At 40.9% G+C, this 22975-nt stretch overlaps 1 protein-coding gene across 15 annotated transcripts in view; it reads right to left on the reverse strand.

The window, feature by feature from the left end:
* The window catches only part of LOC135487533 (intersectin-1-like), a 148243-nt gene that overhangs the window by 120826 nt on the left and 4442 nt on the right, over positions 1-22975 (reverse strand). For 7 of the 15 annotated variants that reach the window (XR_010446869.1, XR_010446870.1, XM_064771300.1 and 4 more), the window contains 28 exons: positions 22560-22656; positions 22013-22125; positions 21584-21647; positions 21089-21312; positions 20710-20808; positions 19939-19953; positions 17848-18110; positions 16895-17044; positions 14608-14748; positions 14268-14355; positions 13554-13693; positions 13136-13322; positions 12378-12668; positions 11755-11867; positions 11274-11545; positions 10740-10920; positions 10272-10418; positions 9873-9899; positions 9360-9415; positions 8966-9069; positions 8177-8346; positions 7601-7846; positions 4941-5018; positions 4107-4134; positions 3636-3757; positions 3135-3248; positions 2891-2954; positions 2410-2607 (listed from right to left, as the gene is read on the reverse strand). Coding sequence is in view for 13 of the 15 variants with exons in the window: in XM_064771300.1 (XP_064627370.1) it covers positions 2410-2607; positions 2891-2954; positions 3135-3248; positions 3636-3757; positions 4107-4134; positions 4941-5018; positions 7601-7846; positions 8177-8346; positions 8966-9069; positions 9360-9415; positions 9873-9899; positions 10272-10418; positions 10740-10920; positions 11274-11545; positions 11755-11867; positions 12378-12668; positions 13136-13322; positions 13554-13693; positions 14268-14355; positions 14608-14748; positions 16895-17044; positions 17848-18110; positions 19939-19953; positions 20710-20808; positions 21089-21312; positions 21584-21647; positions 22013-22125; positions 22560-22656 (3792 nt within the window). In the remaining 2 variants the exon portion in view is untranslated. Of the gene's footprint in view, positions 1-2409; positions 2608-2890; positions 2955-3134; positions 3249-3635; positions 3758-4106; positions 4135-4940; positions 5019-6861; positions 6901-7600; positions 7847-8176; positions 8347-8965; positions 9070-9359; positions 9416-9872; positions 9900-10271; positions 10419-10739; positions 10921-11273; positions 11546-11754; positions 11868-12377; positions 12669-13135; positions 13323-13553; positions 13694-14267; positions 14356-14607; positions 14749-16894; positions 17045-17847; positions 18111-19938; positions 19954-20709; positions 20809-21088; positions 21313-21583; positions 21648-22012; positions 22126-22559; positions 22657-22975 lie in introns of all 15 variants that reach the window. The other 8 variants (XM_064771301.1, XM_064771296.1, XM_064771297.1 and 5 more) reach the window with 8 other exon arrangements.

Consider the following 22975-nt stretch of genomic DNA (forward strand, 5'->3'; position numbering starts at 1 on the left):
CAGTCATGACTACTCTGTATTTAACCAATTTCACAGAAAAAAAAAAAAATTTTAATCTGCAAATTGCAGCGTTTATACACCTTTCCAGAAATGGGGCGCTGATTGTCCGAAATAGTGATGTCATAAGGGGAAACTAGGCCTTATGGTGGAGGGACAAAGGAGATAGTCATGGTTGACCAACACACTTGAATGCCTTTAATGACGGACAAGGGGGAAAAAGTTAGTTCCAATGCAAGCCACCAATTTCGACAGCATGTATTGAACTATGACCACTAGCTGAACAAATTAGTGTGCATTTGTTTTGACTTTTGAAAAAGGCAGTGTACTTAAAAGTTCTCCAAATGATCCAAATTATGCATGTGATTAAATGTTTTGATATGCTGAAGGTGTGTAAAGCTGCGGTGATTTTAACTTTCAGTAAATTTCAGCAAAAGCCACAAAAAATTTTTAACATTTGTTACTATTCTAACAGTGTAAGTCAGTGCGCACAAACTATCCATGCATTAGTAGAAATCACTGGAAAGATAGTGAATTGCGATTGTCCAGATATTTGATATTACTTTAAAACCACTTCAAGAGACGTTCAATTTTGGATTCAAACCATATCACCATCACCTCAAAGCCTAAGAGGGATGCATCGCACACACAAACCAGAGGACTAAGGATAGTTGCCAGGTTATTAACCAACACTTTATTCAGATTTTCCAACTGGGTAAGTGTTTGAAATCCGATCCAAAAGTGTTCAATAGGTGAATGAAGTTTTGCTCGATTCGAACAAAGTTTTCTTTTTTGTCCTTGGCGACACAACTCTTAGTCCTTCTGAGAAGGAGGCACACACATTTATAAATATGGCGCATGCAAGTTTTTATCTGACAAAGAGAGCAAATAAGGTGCCAGTTTTTGAAAACTAATCACAAACTAAACATATTTTCCAACTCAAGTTGACAAACTTGAGGAGGATAACATTTCCAAGTAAGAATCAAGCTGGCCAGAATTCTGCTTCACAATTAGTACATGTCATGCTTTGGCAGTCATGATAATGATATTACTGCGTCGATACAATTAAGCTTTGATGGCGTACATTGCTGACACGATTAGGCTGTTTGATTGGCACAGTAGCTAGACTTTGTATATAGAAAATCCCGACATTCTATATAGATAACGTTAACTGCCACAGAGTTCGATGGCCATACATTCTCTATAGATGAGAAATGACAATTCTATATAAATATGCTTTATATGCAATAATATGCTATATGGATAATTTAGGAGCTTTTCTGGCAAGCTTGATATGACATGAACTCTAGGTGGGAATCTGGCACTGGAGACCTGTGTGTGGGCGTGGGTCGGTGGACAGACATGGACAACCACATGCACCGTCGCTGTTCCTAAGAAAGAGAGAAAAAGAGAGCAAGGCATCAGTCTAGCATACGAGAGGGCGCTATAATTTCGCTTGGGTGGGAGTCTACGGGTATCTGGGTCACACTGGTTCGCCATATCGAACAGGCTAGATGCAACATTAGACTTGCCAGACTCCATTGTTGAAGATGAAATCGAGAGACGAAAGGATCCAAGTCTGACGTGTATTATTTTGGCAAATTTTTACTACCAATTTTGATTCGCGCAAATAAAAATCGTCAAGGTTATTCACGTGGGTGACCTCTAAAGGTTTACAACAAGCAAAGTCTAAAAGCTTTCAATATTCTAATTCTATCGGAAGAAAAAAAGGAGAGCTAAAACGGTTGCAAGATCACCAAAACCTGGGTGAGGAAATATTTGATAATTTTTATCGCGTAATCCTCACAACTAATCATTATTACAAAATAACTTCTCGCTGTTTTCTAGAACAACACAATTTGCCCCAAATTTGTGAGGTCCAGAATTCAGAGCATACCCAGCTGCAATGGCTCCTATAGAAGTCAATGTACCCATCATAGAAGTACAGTAGAACCTTTCTATTAAGGACACCCTCGGGACTGACAAGTGCTGTCCTTAATAGGGAGGTGTCCTGATTAGAGAGGTCAAATTGAATGGAAACACCCAATTTGGGACCAAAACCAGTGTCCTTTATAGAGAGGGTGTCCTTAATAGAGAGGTGTCCGCTAAGGGAGGTTCTACTGTACTATGAAAACTTGTGATGACCATGTTGACCAGCAAAATGGAGTGAATTTGAGCTGTAGCTGAAAAAAAATCCCGACAAAAAACAGTGCCGCTTCACTGGTGAGAAAAAAATGGTCGCATCACTCACTCAGAAAATACCACACCTAAGTCTCCGATCTGCTACTTTCCTAAAATTCAATATTCCAAAGACGACACAACGGAAACTACCTATTTTAGGGGAGAGTGGGCAGATTCACCATGAAGACTCCCTGTCCTAAAAAGCTGATTAAGTCATTTAATTGTACTTACAGAGCGGTGCAGGTGACACAGCCACCTCGTTCAACGGTTTGACGTAATTCGACGGAAACATCCCCGTCGTTCCATTTATTTCTCCTTTCCACCAATCAGCGTCGTCCTTATTTAAAATGACAATGATCGAATCCTTCTGGAATGATAACTCGTCTGGATTCTGTGCAGTGTACGGGTACAAGGACATCACTTGTTCAGCTGGAAGTAATCACAACAAACAAAACGCATTGTCAGTAAGTGTTTTGCCCAAGGATACATATTGTGGCCTTTACTTGTGCTTTTGGATCATGACAGTTACAGTAACACAGTTTACTAGTTTAGTATTGGCATAATACATCAACAAAAGGAAAAATATGGCTAGATGGCATCACCTTAATAGCAGGTAGTCCCTTATAGAGCTAGTAAGCCTGGGACTCAAATCATGAGCCTCGTGTGTCAAGATGCATATATAATCTCCGGGTTTGGAAAACTTCCCACCTACCTGTTGGCTGTGGTGATGCCAGTAATGTTGACTGTGGCTGTGGGGTCAGGGATCTTTTCTCATTCTGGAACAAAATAGAAATTTGCAATTAATCATTATCCATTAGCCACTACAGAATTGTGCACACATCAGGCTCGAGTGACTAGGACAATTTGGACATACAAGACTTGTCCACTTCAAAGAGTCAGATAGACTTTTGACCAAATTTCTGACAATTATCAAGTTTTCCAATCACATATCTTACCAATTGTAACGCGTCTCCGAGACCAGCAGCAGGTGAAGATCTGGCGCTAGACGACCCCAACATCTTGACATAGTCAGCAGGGAACCAGCCGATTTTTCTCTTTTGACCTCGAGCCTGAAATAACAAATGCCACCCTAGGATTAATAGATTCTCAGAGAAGTTCAACCTGAAATAAAAGTCTTCAGTGATCTCTAAATACTTCTAGACCTCTATAATCAGGAAAGTCACAAAATCTTTTTTTCAAAAGACAATTTTTTTCTTTCACTTTTCCCCCCAAAACAACAGTCAGATCCTTTACCAGCCAAACATTTTTCATTAAACAGTTGTGGCTTTGTGACAGGGTGGTTTCTGTCAGGTCCTTGTTTGCCTTTGACATCGATTCCAAAGTGAGGGCGAGTGTGGGGACAGCCCTTAAATGCGTAAATTGTGTCCGAATTTATCACTTGAAATTTGCGTGAATAAGGTGACAATGAGCTCTCGAATGCTTGATATATCACCCACCTGCAATTCTCCTTCCCACCATCCGCTCGGACTTTTCTTGCGCACATTGATCAGCTGACCAGGTACGAGCGAGAGCTGTTCCTGTCCTGTTGCCGTATATGCTGCTATCACAGTTGCTATTTCTGAAAGAGGACAGTTTTCAGTTTTGCATTAAAAATTGCAAAGATTTCGCGAAATCCTTGTATTTTTTTACGCCCAATTTACACAAAATCTAGATGTTGCTGGCAACTATTTTACTTTCTGTTTCAGAATAGCCCAGACCAATACGAAAAATACATCAAAAGCTCGGACCCTGACTAAGACCTATAGTTCGAGGAGCGTGATTTGCGTTTTGACAGAAAACGAGTCAAAAAGTGACTGGTTGTATCATCTCCTGTGGATAAGCAAGGGTCCACCCAGAATACTCGAGTGGTGAAGGCGAGATGCTTCTGTCTAAGGAAGAAAAACAGTCAAAGTTTTCATGAAACTCACCAGGTTTTTTCGTTAACTTCACTCCCGGCTGTAAGAGAAACAAAACGTATCAACTCCACATATTCTCATTCAACAAATCTCTTGTAACAAAACCCTGGACCACGCTAGTAACTGTCTAACTTAAACCAAGCTAATGCCCACACCATTAGTGAAGAGGATTGTACTGAATTCGGCAATGTTATTAATATTTCACCAGTACCAAATAAAAGAGGATGGTTAGCCAAGTAAAGAGCACCAGCTGTACTGCAAAGTTTAACAACAAGAAAATGGCAAATGTGATTCTAACATGGCAGATCGGATTTCGAATGCATTGCAATCAGTACTTGGCCAATCATGTGTCTCAAACAAAATAAGCGGGTTAACAAATGAAACAGCCCTTCCTGAAGCTTTACAAAACGCAAGCAACTATTGGCCCCAAAAATGTTCAGTATTCATCGTCTTCTCACACAGCTTTTAGACGGAGGGTGCCCTACCCCTGAACTCTGTCCGCATGACATGACATGACTTAAGTGTTCAAAGTTGTCATGATTTAGATTGAATCTATCCTCAGCATATTCAACTCAACAACTAAAGAACTCTAAATAATTTTCCATGTTATGATACATACACTACACTATTGTCAACCGATCTGAACTAATACAGAGGTGGCCCAAACATATCAACAAACTGATCAGACTGCTTCAAGGATTTCTTTCTTCTCCAATTTTTATTTCTAAGTCTAACGAGAAAAATACTCAAAAACAGTTAAAAGTGACAAGATGTTGTTTTCTCTCCGTTATCTGGGGTATTTCTTTGGGCCACCCTGTGTAATTATCAAAAACATGAGTTGCCTACTTGTTCAAATAATGGTGGAAGTGCAGGAATGGCAGGCGCAGGGATAGGCGGCAAGTCCACTGGCTTGGGCTTCTCATCCTGTTACCACGGCAACCACACACATCAAGGCGTGACCATGGCAACCAAAAACATCAAGGTGGGACCATGGCAACCACAAACATCCAGGCAGCAAGACAGAGGAGGCGTGTCGCACATGTACACAAGACAGCAAGAAAACGGTGCAAAGACATGCATTAGTATGGTTAGAAAATTAAATGAAATAAAAATATGTCAGGCGAAGGATGGGGCAAATAAAAAGTGGGCAACGGGGTAAATGAGAAGAAATGCAATAGCATCCCGCGAAGATGACGTTACTGCAGCTACTGCCCTCTATTTCCCCATCGCTGAATTACAGGCAATGTCGGACAAACATGTGGTTTCGTAATGGATTCAGGCTTTCTAACTAGGGCAGTTAGATTCAATCTGGCACATGTCGGAGTGTTGGAAATACTACATAATTGTTCTGAATATTTCTTTCTCTGACTCTATGGTATCATTCATGCTAAAAACAATGCAGGGTCAAAGATAATTGACTTTGAAATAAGCTCAAATGCGTAGAAATAAGTGTCGATGTCCGACTGTCACGTGACTAAAACGTCATCAATATCTTATGCAAATGACCTTGTGAGCTATAAATAGTAACTTCGCGGAATGCTATTTCAAAAGGCCCTCAACGGTTAGTGGTGATACACTTGTTACTTTGGGTTAGCCAACCACCCCACATAACAGAAGTCAGGAAATTTTTGGTGTTTACACAAAATCAGTAAATTTCAATCCAGTGAACAAATTGAACTTTATAATCTTACAGTAAAACCTCCCTTAGCGGACACCTCTCTATTAAAGACACCCTCTCTATTAAGGATACTAGTTTTGTTCCCGAATTGGTAGTTTCCATTCAATTTGACCTCTCTGATCAGGACACCTCTCTATCAAGGACAGCACTAGTTATTCCTGAGGGTGTCCTTAATAAAGATAAAGAGGTTCTACTGTAATTTGATAAATCATATTTATTTTTCATCAAATTGGAAATTTTGTATCAGAGAATGTTTGTCATTTTTTCTAAGGAACTGGAAAGGAAGGTTGCATTAATCAAGGGCAAGGAGTGAAAATCTGAGGAAATATCAATCTCTCGTCCATCGCTATCGTGACATTTTCGTGAGCGACTTTTGCTCACGCAAACTTGAAAAGTGCCACTGAAATGCATTTAACGTTATCAATTAAATTTCGGCAGCAAACGTGATATTTAGTCTATTGCTAACTGAAAATGAGCAAATTCACTAACTTTTAGCTCGGCAAAAATTTAATGGTTTAAAGTAACAAACTGTGCGAATTCTAAATCGTCGATTACAAGTTTTAATATTTCCTCAATTCCTCAGTCCCGACAGAGGATCACAGGGTAAATAAATAGAAAGGTTAAGCCAGGGCCTAGTTGCTCAATTGGGGTAAGCAGTAATGTAGGCCTCAAGTCCCAATGCTACTATTGTAAAGGAAATTTACCGAAGGAGATAACGCTTAGTTGAGCTAACATTGGCGTTTGTCTGTCTGTCAAATGAGCAACCGGGCCCAGGGCAACATGTCACAACAAGAAGTGATTTAGGTTCACACACTGGTGCAGAAACTGTAGCCTCAGATCTTAAACTTAAAGAAAAGCTCGCAACTTTTTTTTATCCAATTGCCAGTAGTAGTTATTTCAAGATTAAGCCTATTTGTAATAAAGGTTTACCCTTTCGATTTCACAATGATGAAGAAGAAATCGCTTGGTTTGAGGGAGAAAAAAATTGAACATATATCTTTATAGCAGGTAACTGAGGCTACAAAATCGTGTGACAAGCAAAGATGAACATTATATTGCAGCAACACGGAAATGAGATGTGGCACGAACCTTGATATCGTCACTCAAGCTAGAGGGAGGGGGAGACACCTATTGGGAACACCACAAAAGCATCACGTTAGAAACACTGAAGGCCTCATGCAGGTGGATGTATCACACACCTTCCTTTGTCAAACACGTACGTTCAGTTGTTTAGTTTTTATCTTCAAGAATTACCAAAAAATTCCAATTTTTTTTTCTTATAATATTTTTTGATATTGATATCATTATACAAGGAATGATTTTCACACACATGGCATTGTTTTTTTAAATACACCACAAGTGTTAATTTGCATTGTTTTCATCGGGTAAAATGTAAACCACCAGCAACGACTTATGAAAACAGAAGAAGACCTAACTAAAGTTTAAAAGGATATGAAATAAAACATGTAAAATGCGAAAAATGAAGGCATAGACAAGAAGACTTCTTGGTGTCTATAATCAAATGATAACAAAGTCCGAGATGAATCAGATAGGAAAGGGTTAGGGTCTACCTTTGAGAAAGGGTTCATGGGGTCAGTTCAGGGAGTCAAGCTTACCAGGAATAAAAGTGCTCACGAAACTACGTCCAGTGAGAGGGGGAAGGAAATTTCAACTAGCCTAAGAAGGGTTCACTTCGTAGTTTAAGGGTCAGGAAAATCTTTTCAAAAATGCCAGGTTGCCCAATGCGTAAAATTCTGCCAAACTACTCCCAGCACCATGTGGATGGAATCATTGGGAGTCTACAGAATCAAATAGTATTTCCCCCTACGTTTATCGGGAGAACGATTTCAGGGACGACGTCCAGTTGTAAACTTTTTGACCGCGCCTGATTCGAGCACGGGATCGATTCATTGCTCTCTTGGCGCTGGAGGGAAGCGTCGGCACTTTGGGTCCGTAAAATTCGTGGCACGATGTCATAGGTGCTGAATGAATCGTCGGGACTCGTCAAATCGACAGACGAGTCTATGCTGATTTGGGGAGTAAAACTGACAGACGAACGTATGCTTTCGGGGGACTGCAATCGAAAGACAACTAAACTTTGTAGAGAAAATTATTAGTAGTTTGACTTTGGGCAAGGCCTCTAACTATGGGAGCGAGACCTTACTGTAGATGAAAGTATACGAGAATCATTATTATCATCTAGACTGTGTTATATACTTTCCTTCCGTGTTCAAAATTTGTAACACAAACTTTAAGCCACGTGAAGAAAAGAAAAAATAACTTGGCTAAAATTGCAATGTAATGAACATCACAAAATGAGTTAACAAATCAAACAATAGGAATCTGAATGCCCATACATGTAAACACAGAAAAACATTTTCAAATTTGGAAAAGGTGGTCCTACCTGTGTTTCCATTTTTTTCACATAATTCGCAGGGAACATGCCGGAATTATTATTCAACGTTCCCGTCCACCAATCGCCATCTTGTTTTGTGATCTGGATGACGTCGCCTTGGTTGAATGTCAGATCACCCGACTCCGTCGACGTGTAACTGTACAGTGCGACAAAATAATCTGAAAAGGACAATAAACAGTTTCTATAACTATCTACTGCCTGAATCTCCCTAAATAATCTGAAAAGGACAATAAACACTTTCTATAACTATCTACTGCCTGAATCTCCCTAAATAATCTGAAAAGGACAATAAACACTTTCTATAACTATCTACTGCCTGAATCTCCCTAAATAATCTGAAAAGGACAATAAACACTTTCTATTACTATCTAATGCCTGAATCTCCCTAAATAACCTGAAAAGGACAATAAACACTTTCTATAACTATCTATTGCCTAAATCTCTATAAATAATCGGAAAAGGACAAAAAAACGCTTTCTGTGGATATGTAGCCTATCTGAGGTTCCACTGTATTACCAGCAACAGCACATACCATAATGTTCAGTAACAGCTTGAAATTCAACACCGCACCAGGTTTGCAATTCAATGTTCATTTTCCACAGGCAATGGACTTTAACCAATAGTTCAACAGTAGTTTTATTCGTGTGACCACCTCCAATGCCTGTGAACAGAGCATAAATTGTGGCACAAATGTTTAAGAAGGCCAAGTTCATGATGAAATTTTGTGAATGATTTCATGACAAGTAACAATTGAAGAAATTATGAAGAAATACTGACCGGCGGCTCCAGAGGGTTCCACTGGTTTCCTCTCCAGCGACGGTGAGTTTTTGGCACTGTCTGTTATACTTGACTGCATAGATACAGGTGTCTCAGATCTTGAACTGAAATAATGTAAGATAAAATCACTTAAAATTCAAACCTGAAATATATGAAAGCGTGTCCCTGTTCTTTTGTGCCACCTTTTTCCTGGATGCCAATTGGAGTGATTTGACTAGTGGCCCATTTTCAGCGAGAAGCGTCTATCACAAGGTACTCATGTTTCTAACTTAGAGCTTTACTCAAGCCAGCACCTGATACAAGGAACCTCAGCTTTATGTCTCATTCAAACGACATGGCAACTGAAGTATAGAAAAAACAAGGAAAAGTGGAACTTAATGGGAAGTGTTCTTACCCAACTTTTGTGGAACCTCCAATCAATTTCACATATGACTTGGGAAACCATCCAGTCTGAAAAATGGAATATCGCAAAACTCAATTCTTTTGAAATCTATAACTACAGTATAATCATAACTCTATCTGGACTTTGGTCAACCAGCAGTACACTCCAGGAGAATCACAAACTCACTACCTCAATATGACTTGATCCATAGTGATTTTGTTCAAGAATGTGAACTGGATGTTGATGCAAGCTGAATAAATGTTTAAATCACCAGGAAATGAGGTCGAAAAATTCAATGGAAAAGGAGACTGAATGCCTTGAATATTGTAACTCTTTTTCGATGTTTTAAGAAGACCATTTATAACTAAATGATTTGAATAAGCATTTGAACAAGATAAATTGAAAACATGGACAAAAAATCTGAAATAGAAGTTTATTAGGGATGCAATTCTTCTAAAATGCCTTGTCTGTCTCTACAAAATGAGCTTCCTGATAAGCTGATTACTAGCTAATAACATACTGTACCTTTTCTTTCTGTTTTACACTTTTTCCCTAATAACAGAACACAATTACTTGAGCACTTCACTACAATGACCAGATATTTCTGTCAGTGTGTGAATATGACAAGTGGTTGAGCACCAGCCATGACACCGAAAATAAATCTAACCCATCAAGACGGTGACAGATATCACGGCTCGTGAGAGCCATACCGTCATAGTGATGTCATTTGCTAGCTCTGTTAGCTGACTGCATCGTTATGTCCTACATGACGTTATTTGAAATGAACAACAAAAGCCACAAGTTTATAAGCTATTGGCATTGTCATTAGAATATTCGCACGGACCTTGAAAAGGTACAAGACTCACTGTGCCATCTACAAGTCATCAAAACTCAGCTTCTTCATTGATTTTTATCCATGCTTACCTTGCCATTGAGTTCCCCTGACCACCATATGTCTTGTTGCTCTTTGACTGTGATCACGTCACCCTTGTTGAAGGTCAAATGGTTGTCTTTCTTAGCTCTCCAGGGATACACTGCCTGGGCTTGCAGGCCTTCAGGGGCAGCCTGACCCTGCATAAAAGAAACAGGTTATAAAGGTCAGGCTTTCTCATACCAGAACATACTTTAAAGAGGTCCATGATGCCCATGAGCAAAGGCAAGAAGTCTACAAAAACTTCCTTTGCAAAAATCTCACCCTTTAACAGCACTCATTTGCCAAAATCTACCTCTAAAATACTTATTTTTGGTCGAATTTTGAAAATTCAAAGGTCAACACAGACTGTTGCGACAGAGATTTTTCCAATCCAGCCATCAAAGTTAGCATTCAGTAACAGGAAAATGTCCGAAAAATCAAATATTTGACATCCCTGATGCTAACGCCTTATAACTCACCTGCCCAGGGGTGGGCGACGGTGCTGAAGTAACGCTCGTCGGGACCACTGAGGTAAACGAGGACTGTTCTGACTGAGTTAGGGAGAGAGCAGCGGTTTCGTCAGGTGACATGACTGCCGCGGGTGACGTCACGATTGCGGGAGAGACCACATCATCAGTAGATTCATCTTCAACAGCACCACTGAAAAACAGGATTTGCGAAATCGATCACTTTAAAGATATCAATGATACTGCAAACAACGAAAAATTTTTTTGCAGATATTGCAAATAGCCAAGATTTGATTTGAAAAACCGATTAAACAAAAAATTTGAAAATTTATTTTTTCAGAAATTTTTTGAAAATCCTAAAGACCGAGTGGCTTGAAAATTAGCCACTTTACAGCAATTTGCTACTTTTTCTTCATCATCGCCATTACTTTTTACTTTCCGAGCTTAATTCCCACTACATGTACTGAACAATTTTGCTACGTGAGATAAGTGAGATGAGCTCCATCTCCCCGTGGTGCAGTTGACACCTCAAGTCTTCGCTCTTACCTTAAAGGAAACTTATCATCAGCGAACACATTATCAGCTCCTTGAGGACTTATTACAGCACTGCCTCCAGTATTAAACGTAAATTGCGTATCCCCATCATCACCAAACGCAGCGAACTTATCATCAGCTTTGGCATCAGTAAAGGATATTTTTCCGGTGTCTAAATTATCGTCTTCTATTTTTTCAACATAAGCCTCTGGGAACCAACCGGACTTTCCATTCATTTCTCCACCCATCCAGCCAGGCTCCGCACCTGCTTGATCATTCATTACCTAAAGTGAAGAGATTAAAGCTAAAATAAAACAGAATTTCACAATTGCCTCAGCGGTAGATAAAAATTATGAATCGTGAAATTCTGATGACAAGTATGAACGTTTAAAAAAAATCCATTAGAAAAATCATGCCCAGACAACTCGAATTAGATGTCCAAAATGATTTCTTTTGACATTATCATACACACAGCCGAGCAAATTCTACTTACCATGACGATATCACCCACTTGTAAAGACAACTCATCCAGATTACGTGAATCGAAAGGATAGAGAGCGCGGAATTTACTACAACTTGTCGTCTTGGGTTGAACATCATTGGAAACTGAAGGGAAATGTTGAAAACCATCAGTCAAAGATGACAGTACAAGACAGTCAGATTTGAACAAAACTAAGAAAAACTCACAAGGACACAGACACTGTGTGACAAGAACAATCCGAGTTCAATACCAGATCTCACATCAACTTTCTGTAGTACCAGCTCAAGAGATTTCTGGTGCAGTTTCACAACGCATTCCATGAAATGCAATTTGGATGAGAAGATGAGTAAAGCTGCAGACGTCCTGAGAACTTGTCCAGAAAAACATCACGGGTACTAGTTAAGTGGCTTATACTCAGTCAGTCATACTTTGCTCAAAGGATGGCAAAGACCATAGTGCTTTTACATTTTGCCCTATCAGAAAATAGCTCAGTGCACAGTTCAAAGCGAGTGATCACAGGTACAAGCCTAGTCCTGGACATACTAAACAACGCTGCCCCCACTCCTGTTCCCCACAGATGAAATACACAATCTGTCTAGAACAGATTTCAACTAAACGGCACAAAATGAACTTACAGGCATCAAAGCTAGTTGTAGCAGTAGTAGTTGTTGGGGCTGCAGTCGGTGATGTCTTGACAGTCGTATTGAACGAGTCGGACCAGATCCCCTGTGACTGCACGACCGGCTGACTCGCCGTAGAATTCGGCATCGTCATGAAGTCGGCCCAACTGTCGCTTTTGTCCTCGGTCGTTGCTGTTGTTGTTGTTGTATTCGCGAAGAAGTCCACGTTATTTGTGTTGCTGAACAGATCTCCTCCTCCTCCGCTGTTGAAAGCATCAAACCAGTTGTTGGAATTCTTGGCAGGTGCTAGAGAATAAGTAAAGTGAGGCTGTGCATAACAAGAAATCAGCATGCTTTTTATCGTAAACCGCCAATAAAATCATTAGTTATAGTGCATTGCCTTCTTTTATAATTTTTATCGCTAGACAATTGCTCAGTAGTGATAAAGTTTGCTGACTTTCAACCTGCTGGTTCTCTCCAAACAGCTGGTCATGCTGTCATTGCAGGCAAATACCCTGTTCACCTCCAACACCTTCTGGACCTGGTATAGGAGCAAGTGTTGAGAGAAAAGAACACTACAGTAGAGCCTATCTCAGCTGACACATCTTCATCAAGCACACGCTCTCTAGGGACACTGGTTTTGGTCCCAAACCAGTCCTTTCCATTCAATGTGACCTAATTTGATGTAATCAGGACACCTCTCTATCAACGACAGCATAGATTAGTCCCAGGGTGTCCTTAATAGGGAGGGTCTACAGTAATTTGACACCCACCAGCCTTTGCCTCGCTATTGATCTTCTGGACCTGTGCCTGCACACTGACAGGTGCCACAGCCACAGGGGGCGTCGCAGGTGTTGGAGGCTTCATCGGTTTTTCCTTGGCAGCTCTCTGCTTCTCTTGCATTTTCAGTTTCAGTTTCTGGATGTTCTCTCTCACAGTGCTTATCTCCTTATTCAAATCCTACAAAAGATGAAAAACAAGATTACTTGTCAAGTGTCCTGTTTTTGATTGAATGATTCAAAGGTGACAGGATTCAAAGATGCTTCTTGAGGTTTGTCCAGGCCTGTGCATGCTCTCTCTGCCGATTAAATCTTGTAACAATTTGTTCATGATGAAAGGAAATATCCTGATACCTTTAGAACCACAAACTTTTCATGCAGTTTTTTCACCTACTTCAAGTGGTTTACTTACATTGATAACGTTATTGCTCAAGTCGATCTCCTCAATTTTCTGAGCCGTATCTTTTTCGAGCTGTTCTAAATGCATCTTCATACTCTCTATAGACAACTTCTTGTTTCCATGACTGTGCATTACGGTTTTATATGTATCGCCTGAAAGACAACATAGTCATTTTTTCAAAGGCACATTATCTACAACACCTTGCAGTGATGTAATGAGAATATCAAGCTCCCCTCTCATCTATTGACTGACATCATACTGATTAGGTTACTCTGTGTCTGAGCCTACTTACTGATGGGGTTACTATGCATCTGAGCCTACTTACTGATGGGGTTACTCTGCATCTGAGCCTACTTACTGATGGGGTTACTCTGCATCTGAGCCTACTTACTGATGGGGTTACTCTGTGTCTGTGTCTGAGCCTACTTACTGATGGGATTACTCTGCATCTGAGCCTACTTACTGATGGGATTACTCTGCATCTGAGCCTACTTACTGATGGGGTTACTCTGCATCTGAGCCTACTTACTGATGGGGTTACTCTGCATCTGAGCCTACTTACTGATGGGGTTACTCTGCATCTGAGCCTACTTACTGATGGGGTTACTCTGCATCTGAGCCTACTTACTGATGGGTTACTCTGCATCTGAGCCTACTTACTGATGGGGTTACTCTGCATCTGAGCCTACTTACTGATGGGGTTACTCTGCATCTGAGCCTACTTACTGATGGGGTTACTCTGTGTCTGTGTCTGTGCCTTGATGGTCAGCTCTTCCTTCTCCTGTTGGTGTTTTATCAACTTCTGATTGTATTCCTGAAAGGACAAATTTTGACAAATTCTCCCCAATTGTCAGCTGCTACAAGCACTTAGTGTTACATAGTGAATCTGGCGTTACATGGTGAATCTGCTGTAAATGGGCCCAAGGATGACAAATATTTGATAGGACTGAAAACCACTGACCTTTCTTTGGAAAGAATTTCATCGCCATTCTTTGATAGTGGTACCACCAAAGTCTTGACTGAGCTGAGCTCAAGTCCTTTTACGCACAAGGTTTGTCCAACCTACCTGTATTTCTAACTGTAACCTCTCAATGTCTGACAGCTTGATATCTCGTGATTGTCGCATCCTCTCGATTGCCGATGTGATTTCTGTCACACTAGTTCTTGCTTGGTTTGCTTTGATACCAATATCCTTTTTCTTGTCCTCCTGAAATAACAATCAAATGTATTTCGAAAGTGTTTATTGGTTTCTAACACTATTTCAGAGTCTGAGGGTGTTTCATGGGTTTCTTACTCTTCTCCTGAAAAATCACCCGTTTGTGGGGAAGTTTACTTCTTCGCTAACAGTTTCCCAACTAAATTAGGCATGAAACTCTCAAGATTACTGACAAAAATCACAACCTTTACACCATAGCAACGAAGAAGCTGTTACTTTACAAGCCACGAGGTGTCACAGGCAAAAGTTTCCGTCCACGGATAGCTGATGGCCCATGAACGTTCCATCCATGGAGCCCATGGATGGATAGTTCATGATTATCGCAAACAACGTTTAACAACTGGTCTATCCACTGATGGGCCATGGGTGGAACGTTCATGGGGCTTCCATGGATGGAACGTTCATGGGACTTCCGTGGTAGATTCTATGCTGTGAGTTCCATCATAGTTCCACTAGTGTCAGAGTGAAACAATATTGCTCCCTCCTGATTGGATGAAATGTGATCACTTAAACATCCCTTATAAGTATACTTTGTCCTTGTCCTGTGTATTTCATTACCACCTGAGACATACTTAGTGAATGGCATCGTTTCACAACTGATTTTATTTTGATTATCTGCCTAATTTTTTGCAGTTCATCAGTTTAAAATTAGCTGTGAGAGTTGTACATTTCTTCATTTTGGCACCAGGTGTTAACTACTCCGTACTCATATTTGCATAAACACTTGCATGTACATGTATTTGATATTGCTAACTTATAAGTAACACTATTGAGACCACGACTAATTCCAAGTCAAGCAATAGTCTCTGAGACACAATAACTTTTACAACTCCAGCTTCCAATTTTCTAATTCATGGTTGCTGCATTATCCTCATACATTTGCTTTTGCATGTACATAGTTATAAAATGTTTGAACACAATAACATGTTAAGATTTAATGAGACTACAGTAATCGAGACTTGGAATTAGTTACGGACCATTTTCATGCAGTAATAGTGTTAGGGGGCGTGCCTCACTAGGTCCTTTGGTTTTGCATTCAGACAAACTTACCAATTGTCTAGCAAAGCCAAACCTATTACGGTTCAGGTCATCAGGTGGTCAGTGAGACCAAAGCCAACCATAATAGAAAGTGAACTAGAACTGAACGAATTGGTTAGGCATAAATGTTATGACGAAGAAGAAGCATTTTGAATTCGTAACATTGATTATAATGCGGAAGAGCTGATTATATTGGCTTAAATGTGACAGTGTACATGATTCGATGTTCTCAAACATACATGTATGCCATGTCTGAAATAGTAATAAAAAAACAACAACCTTACATACCATGTTATGTTACTTCTTAATTATCGACTATATGCATTATTATCAAACTGACTATTTGAGTGGATGCGATCAGGAGGACTCCAAGTTGATTCGTCAGGGGGAGATGAAACTGATGACTGCCACCTCCCCCCACCCCCTACATAGCTACAGCTATCCGTGCCCCAGACAAATGACTGATATCCCCGCAAAGAATCTGAATACTAACCCCCAAACGGAACTCGCAGGATTGGCAAAAAACGATATGTAAAGCATTGGAGCATTAACAAGATACAGCGTCACTAATCAAACTTACGGAAAATAAGGAGAAAAATTGACCAAGCTTAACTTTCTTCCGTCATAGAATCTATGATGGAACATGATAGATTCTACTATTCAACTATCCACTGACGGCCCATGGACGTTCCATCCACGGACGCCCATCCACGGATATCTGATGGAGATTCTCCATCAGCTATCCATGGACGGCCCATAGAACCAATCCCCAAACGGAACTCACAGGATTGGCAAAAAACGATATGTAAAGCATTGGAGCATTAACAAGATACAGCGTCACTAATCAAACTTACGGAAAATAAGGAGAAAAACTGACCAAGCTTAACTTTCTTCCGTCATAGAATCTATGATGGAACATGATAGATTCTACTATTCAACTATCCACTGACGGCCCATGGACGTTCCATCCACGGACGCCCATCCACGGATATCTGATGGAGATTCTCCATCAGCTATCCGTGGACGGCCCATGGACGGGACGTTCATGATTAATCACCATCAGCTATCCGTGGACGGAGACTTTTGCCCGAGTACATACCATGGTTTCCATCTCACATGAGTAGTTTGACAACAAGTTCTTGAGCTGAGAAACCTGTTCTTGTTCACGATTCCTTTCTGCGACAAGCTGCTCCAGACGCTGTCGCTCCCATTCCATTTGACGTTGACGCTCCAATTCCCTACGGGCAGCCTGAGGAGAAAAATTTGTTAAGACATAAAGAACTAGAAATTTGAAATTTGCTTGTCAGCAAATTTGATAGCCCCCACGGGCCCACACAGTACACGTATGGAGGAGTGAAGTCTATTCCGTTTCGCGGATGATCTATTTCCCGGCAAACACGCTCGCGCTTTCTCAAAATCACACGCTCAATAACATTTAAACGGCACCCTAACCTTTTCAGATGGGCAGGATGGATCATCGATAAGCATTTAAGGCTATTCCTTTATTTTATTCCTACATTCAACCGTCGTTCTTTGCTCAAAATACTCGACAGCTCGCCACTTCGACAAAGAGATACCGCCGCCATGATGCATGAGGATATGACGGGGCGGAGCTTATGCTAATGTACGTGTGATTGACAGAATCGCGTCGGAGATTTGAAAGCAAATCAGAAAATCGGCACATAAAAACGCTTCAAAGTCATCAAAATTATCCGAATTTCGAAAAAATCTTTGCCAGGTGCACTAGATCGAGTTTAGTTTGATGGGACAGGGTTGACAGTTTTTCCGTTGAAATAGCAGTTTTGCTGGACTACCTCCATAATATAACCTGGGAAGAATGCAGAAGCCTAGTACCTTCTCCTAGTAATCTCAATATAGACCCCACATTTGGGGTCTATAACTATTGTATGTGGGGTCTATAACTATTGTTTCATGTCTCATTCAGACTTGCCCAAGGTCAAAGTCAGGTATCAAATACGGGTTCGTGTGTGTGATAGCAGACCCTTTCGACCACAACCGTTCTTTAGCAAGATGTTTGAGCAAAGCTCTCACCTCTCTCTGCTCCAAGGCCTTCCTCCGATGCTCCTCACGCTCCTGCTCAATCTCTCGTTGCCTCTGGAGTTGCTTCTCTAACTCCTGCTGTTTCTTCCGCTCCTGGTCTTGCCGTAATCTCTCGCGTTTCTCTTGCTCAGCACGTTCGGCCGCCAACCGCGCTTCCGATTCAGCTTTCTGCTGTTCACGGAGCATTGCCTGACGCTTTTCTAACTCGGCTTGGCCTTTTGCAAAGTTTTCGCGACGTTTGTCCTCAAAAGTGACTGAAAAGAAACAATTTATAAAGTTACTTAGTGGTACTAGCAGTCCTATTAAGGATTTCAGGGGATGAAACGGCGGAACGACATCTAGAAAGATATCATGTCACAACAGTTTTGGGTACCAGGTGGGGGCCTAATTCAATGACATCAGACGATCAAGCATTCACGTCAAAATTAACCACCGAGGTCGAACAGCTGTGGCAACAAAACATGGCAGCTGGCCTTGAGCCAACCTGAAAATCATGTGTGGTACTGGAGGTCATTAAGGAAATTGCTTCAATTCAAGAATCTGCATCCTGCAAAAACACATAAATTCCCGTCTAACATAAATTTTCAGTTGTCTGCAGTTGTCGGTATAGTCAGCAGTGGTCGGTAACTAGCATGACCCAGAATGGGTAAAACCTATCTACACCAGACAAAACTATTACTACACTACAAGTTAATCATGCATCACTCACTCACTACAGAGAGCCCGTCAAGGGGAAAGAGGGTTGTGTACTACATTCCTTTAGCCCGCATTGAAAAGGAGCATGTATCGGCAAGACCAAAGGGCAAATTCCCAATAGCCTACTTGGTTGAGTATTGTACGTGTCATAGAGTTAAACTGAATCATTCTCACTTCAGACAAAGCAGGCTCATCCAGGTATTACACGGATTCAAGGATCACCGCTGTGCAGCGCAACATTCTCACAGAATGTCAGCAAGGGTTATACATCTTTGGTGTCTGTTAATCAACGGATCAAACCTACTGGTCATGTGTTTGAACAACAAGCATGTAATGACTGTAAGGGAAATCCTCGCAATTGCCCAATGGTGCAATTGCCTAATTGTGCAATTGCCTAATTGTGCAATTGCCTAATTGTGCAATTGCCTAATTGTGCAATTGCCTAATTGATTATGTGTGCCATATACAGGGTACTCAACAAAAAGTACAAAAACACAGTAAAGTTGGAAGTGCCTTAACAAGAGAGCAAATAACAGTTAGACTTGGTGCGATAATATCTTATTAACCATCGGTCAGTAACTTGTGAATTTGTGAAGTCTGCCACACCGAAGGCGACCATTATTTGATAAGTGATGAACAACGACATCAAAGAAAGAATCTGATATGTTGTATGTGACAGCCAGCCATAAATAAGTGTATAAATGGTTTTCTATGCCATATTACCAAGAGCCATTCTATTCTATGGAAATAAGACTTAGTCATCGGAACGACACTTTTGAACCAGATGGATATAAAGCAGGCTAATATGATGATCAGACTACAATGAAAATGTAATAAGACTAGAAAACAGTGCACACACGGGGAAGAGAAGGCTAGAAAACACGAGAGTGGGAGGTCAGTGCCAAAAGGTGTATAACAAGAGCTGAAAAAGACCACCCACAATCACGACTGTTATTATGACAAACGGTTAACGAACCGTAGATGAATCCCAAATCAGAAATGAAGTAAGGCTCAGACATTAATTGGTTTCATTAGTAGAAAACTGTGCAGTTTTTACACTTACAGGCCTTGGTAGGATGAAGCCCATATTTTTCTCCTCGTTCAAAATTTGGAACTCATCTACGCACGTACAATGGTGGGAGGATTATTGAATGGCCGTTATTCCCCCATGAGAGTGTAGCACTTGATAGCATCAAGCCACTTCACGCACGCAAAGTCACACAAATTCAGTAAGGGAATCCGACGTAAAAAATGAAAACACTTTTTGTTTTCTGTGTCGTATCTTTTGAACTTGTCAAGTGCTGCACTCTAATAGAAGAATACGATCTTTTGGTAAAACTTGATGTGCCTGCTTGACAGGACTTTATCTCCTATCTCCATACTCACATTGCATTGCACCACCTAGAAACAGAATAAAGCTTCAGATAACATGCACTGATACCAACCGCATCTTCATGAGGCCGTGCCTCTCCCTTTTTGGCCGAAATCTTTTTCATTCATACCTCATTTTGCTAACCAATCATGGTATAATCAAGGCCCTCTTACATTAGTCTGACAAGCAGGGCATCAATATCCCTCAACTGAACTAGATCACCTATGTTATTCCAGTAGACAAGATATTTTTCATGCAAGTTTGTAAAGAAAAACCTCTTTAAATAAAAGGGGTAAATAGTACATTCAAAATAAAGTCAGGCAACATTGAGCACTAATGTGTCAGTGAGTAACTGATTAGAGTGAGCTAACAGCAACTTATCTGTTTAAAACATATTCTAACTTTTCTAATAACTGGATCCAAGCCACATGACGATGCGTATGATAAGTGGAGCGCCGAAAAGAATTTTCAAAAGACATGCATGTATATGTATAGCCAGGGGAAATGATTTCTAACCAGAAAGTAGCTTGTCTGACGAATGCAACCCAGAGGTTTCTATATATGACCTTCTGCTCCCAATGTCTGACCAAACCAAACCTGGCATAGCGACCATACCAGCATGAGTGTGCTTTTTTGAGGGACACCAAATTGGAGTGGTCTATAGACAAAGGATAAGATTAACCAGGCTGCTGTAATTAGTATTGATAGATGCTCCCATGCCATGCCGAGGAAAGGCACAACTGTCACTGCCCAGTATACTTTCACTCAGCAGCGGAGTCACTGACCTATTTCCTCTTTCGTTGGCTCCTGCTGTTGCTGAGGACTGCTGCCGAACCCTCCTCCCACCAGGTCACCAAATGCATCTTTCTGTTGGGCGCCTGGAACTGGAAGAAGAAAGCGTGGGAATTACAACAGGATTGTCACTGGAGTGAGGGCAAGGAGCCGCTGTGGACGAGTGACTCGGAATCCCGGCTAGCGGTCAAAGGTCCCTGGCTCAAACCTCACAGGGAGACCTTAGGGAGTTCTCTTGACAAACTCCACCTAGGTGGAAACTGATGGGCACTGGTCAGAAACACTATCCCCACACCTGGCAAGGGGTACGATATCAAAGTTGTCAGGGACTTCCCTGTGCATGAAAAATGAAGTGTAATGACACCAACTTACTCATCTGGGGTGCTGACTGTGCAGGCATGGCCATCATTCCCACTCCTCCAGGTCCAGGACTTGTCAGGCTGACCTTGCGCTCCCGTCTGTAGGCAGGGGGTACAATGTTCGGGGGAAGAGTCGCAGGCAACGGCTGACCTGCCTTGGCCAGCTCTACTAGGTACATTGCTACACAGAACTCGTCTGTTGTAAGCTTGCCATCATTGTCAATATCCGAGAGATTCCTGGAAAGATGACAGAAAGTTCAGCATGGCAGTACTATATATTAGCACTTGAATTATCTGTGTTAGAAAATGATTTTGATCATTTGTTGTGCTAGTTTACAAATTTCAGAACATGATGTTGGAACATCAAAGGCAGACCAAAAGAGTTGGCCATTTTGTTTCTCCACAGCAGATCTCCACCCCCAAGAGTGCTGATCAGGAAAGAGGTGAATTACCATCAGGCCTATTAATTATCTAAATTGATTTGTTAATTAAGGTTCCAGCCACTTACCAGATCTGTGCCAACACCTGTTGAGGTAACCGTGACTGCAACAAGAAACCTCGAGCTTCAGCACCTGGAAATACAAGCAGAACCATAAACCCTTTAGTCTCACCCTGGCCCCCTTGGCCTTCCCCATATCGATCTAAATCAAAGACCAGGTGAAAACCAAGAATAAGTAAAGAGGATTGAACTTTTCAAGTGTCGACGTCAGAGATGACTGATAGCTCCTTCATACAGTAAGTAGGGTTTAGAACACTGCAAAGTAAACATTTTCCTGAAATTCTGCAGCAGATCTAAAAATCTCCGAAATTGAATATACCTCAAAATCAGTCGGGTGGCCATAAAGAATATCATCAAGGGTTGAAAAATGCCAAAATAAAAGGTACATTTACACTTACAGTAACAGTACATGCACATCTTTGAAATTGATTGACTTACCAAGAATGAATCCTCTCCGCATCGGATCGTGAGTATTGAATATCTGGATGTACCTCAACCGTGTTTGCTGGGGAATGGCCCAAGCCGCATCACTAGAAGCCGACGAAATCGACCTGAAAAATAAGATGTCATAATATTTGTTAACTGTGGGGAAGATAGTAAGGAACTTTACTTGAGAGTTTTACACCTGTACCCCCGATGAATCAGATCAGGAACTGCTCAAGATTCCAAACTCAAACCCTAACTGCTCACTGAGCCAGCAAATGACATCACATTTCTGACTTGCTGGTCTGCAAGGTGTCAGCAAACAAATCATTTATTACCACAACGACAGCATGCAAATATCGAATCAGTTTGATTTTATTTGTACGTCACAGTGACAACCAATTTTTCCTGCAGACTTGGCACACCAGCAATCTCTTTATCGCTCATTGCAGCAATAAACAATACAGGTCTGCACGCCGAGCTATTTCATGCCAAGATCTTTACAGCACTTTTTAACAGCAATACGAAGAGAATACTGTCAACTCAAATCGAAATCGCTTACTGTGCAGTAGAGACTGGTATCGGTGTGTTGAATGAACCGGCCCGAGCCTTCACATCGGCAGCAGGAACTGCATTAAATGCGCCACCTTGCATCGAACCTGTAAGACGCAAAGACAAGAACTGAGAACTGATAGAACAGAAAAAATAGTTCATACATGTTGCAGTACATGCAGTTACATATACATTGGCCAATCAGTGGAAAATATCTGAAATCTAAAATAAATCAGCATGAAAATTCTTTCCAATATTTTGCCATATTTTGAAAGAAGAAAAGATTTCAAAAGTGACATATATATCCTTTATGGAAGTTAAAAGTTTAAAACAAGGCTTATCAATATCAAACAGCATCGCAAATTTGAACACCAAATCATACAACAATGCAAAAGTTTGCATCTAACAAACAGAAACTGAGCCTTT

This window comes from Lineus longissimus, chromosome 5 (assembly GCF_910592395.1).
Source record: "Lineus longissimus chromosome 5, tnLinLong1.2, whole genome shotgun sequence".
NCBI lineage: Eukaryota > Metazoa > Nemertea > Pilidiophora > Heteronemertea > Lineidae > Lineus > Lineus longissimus.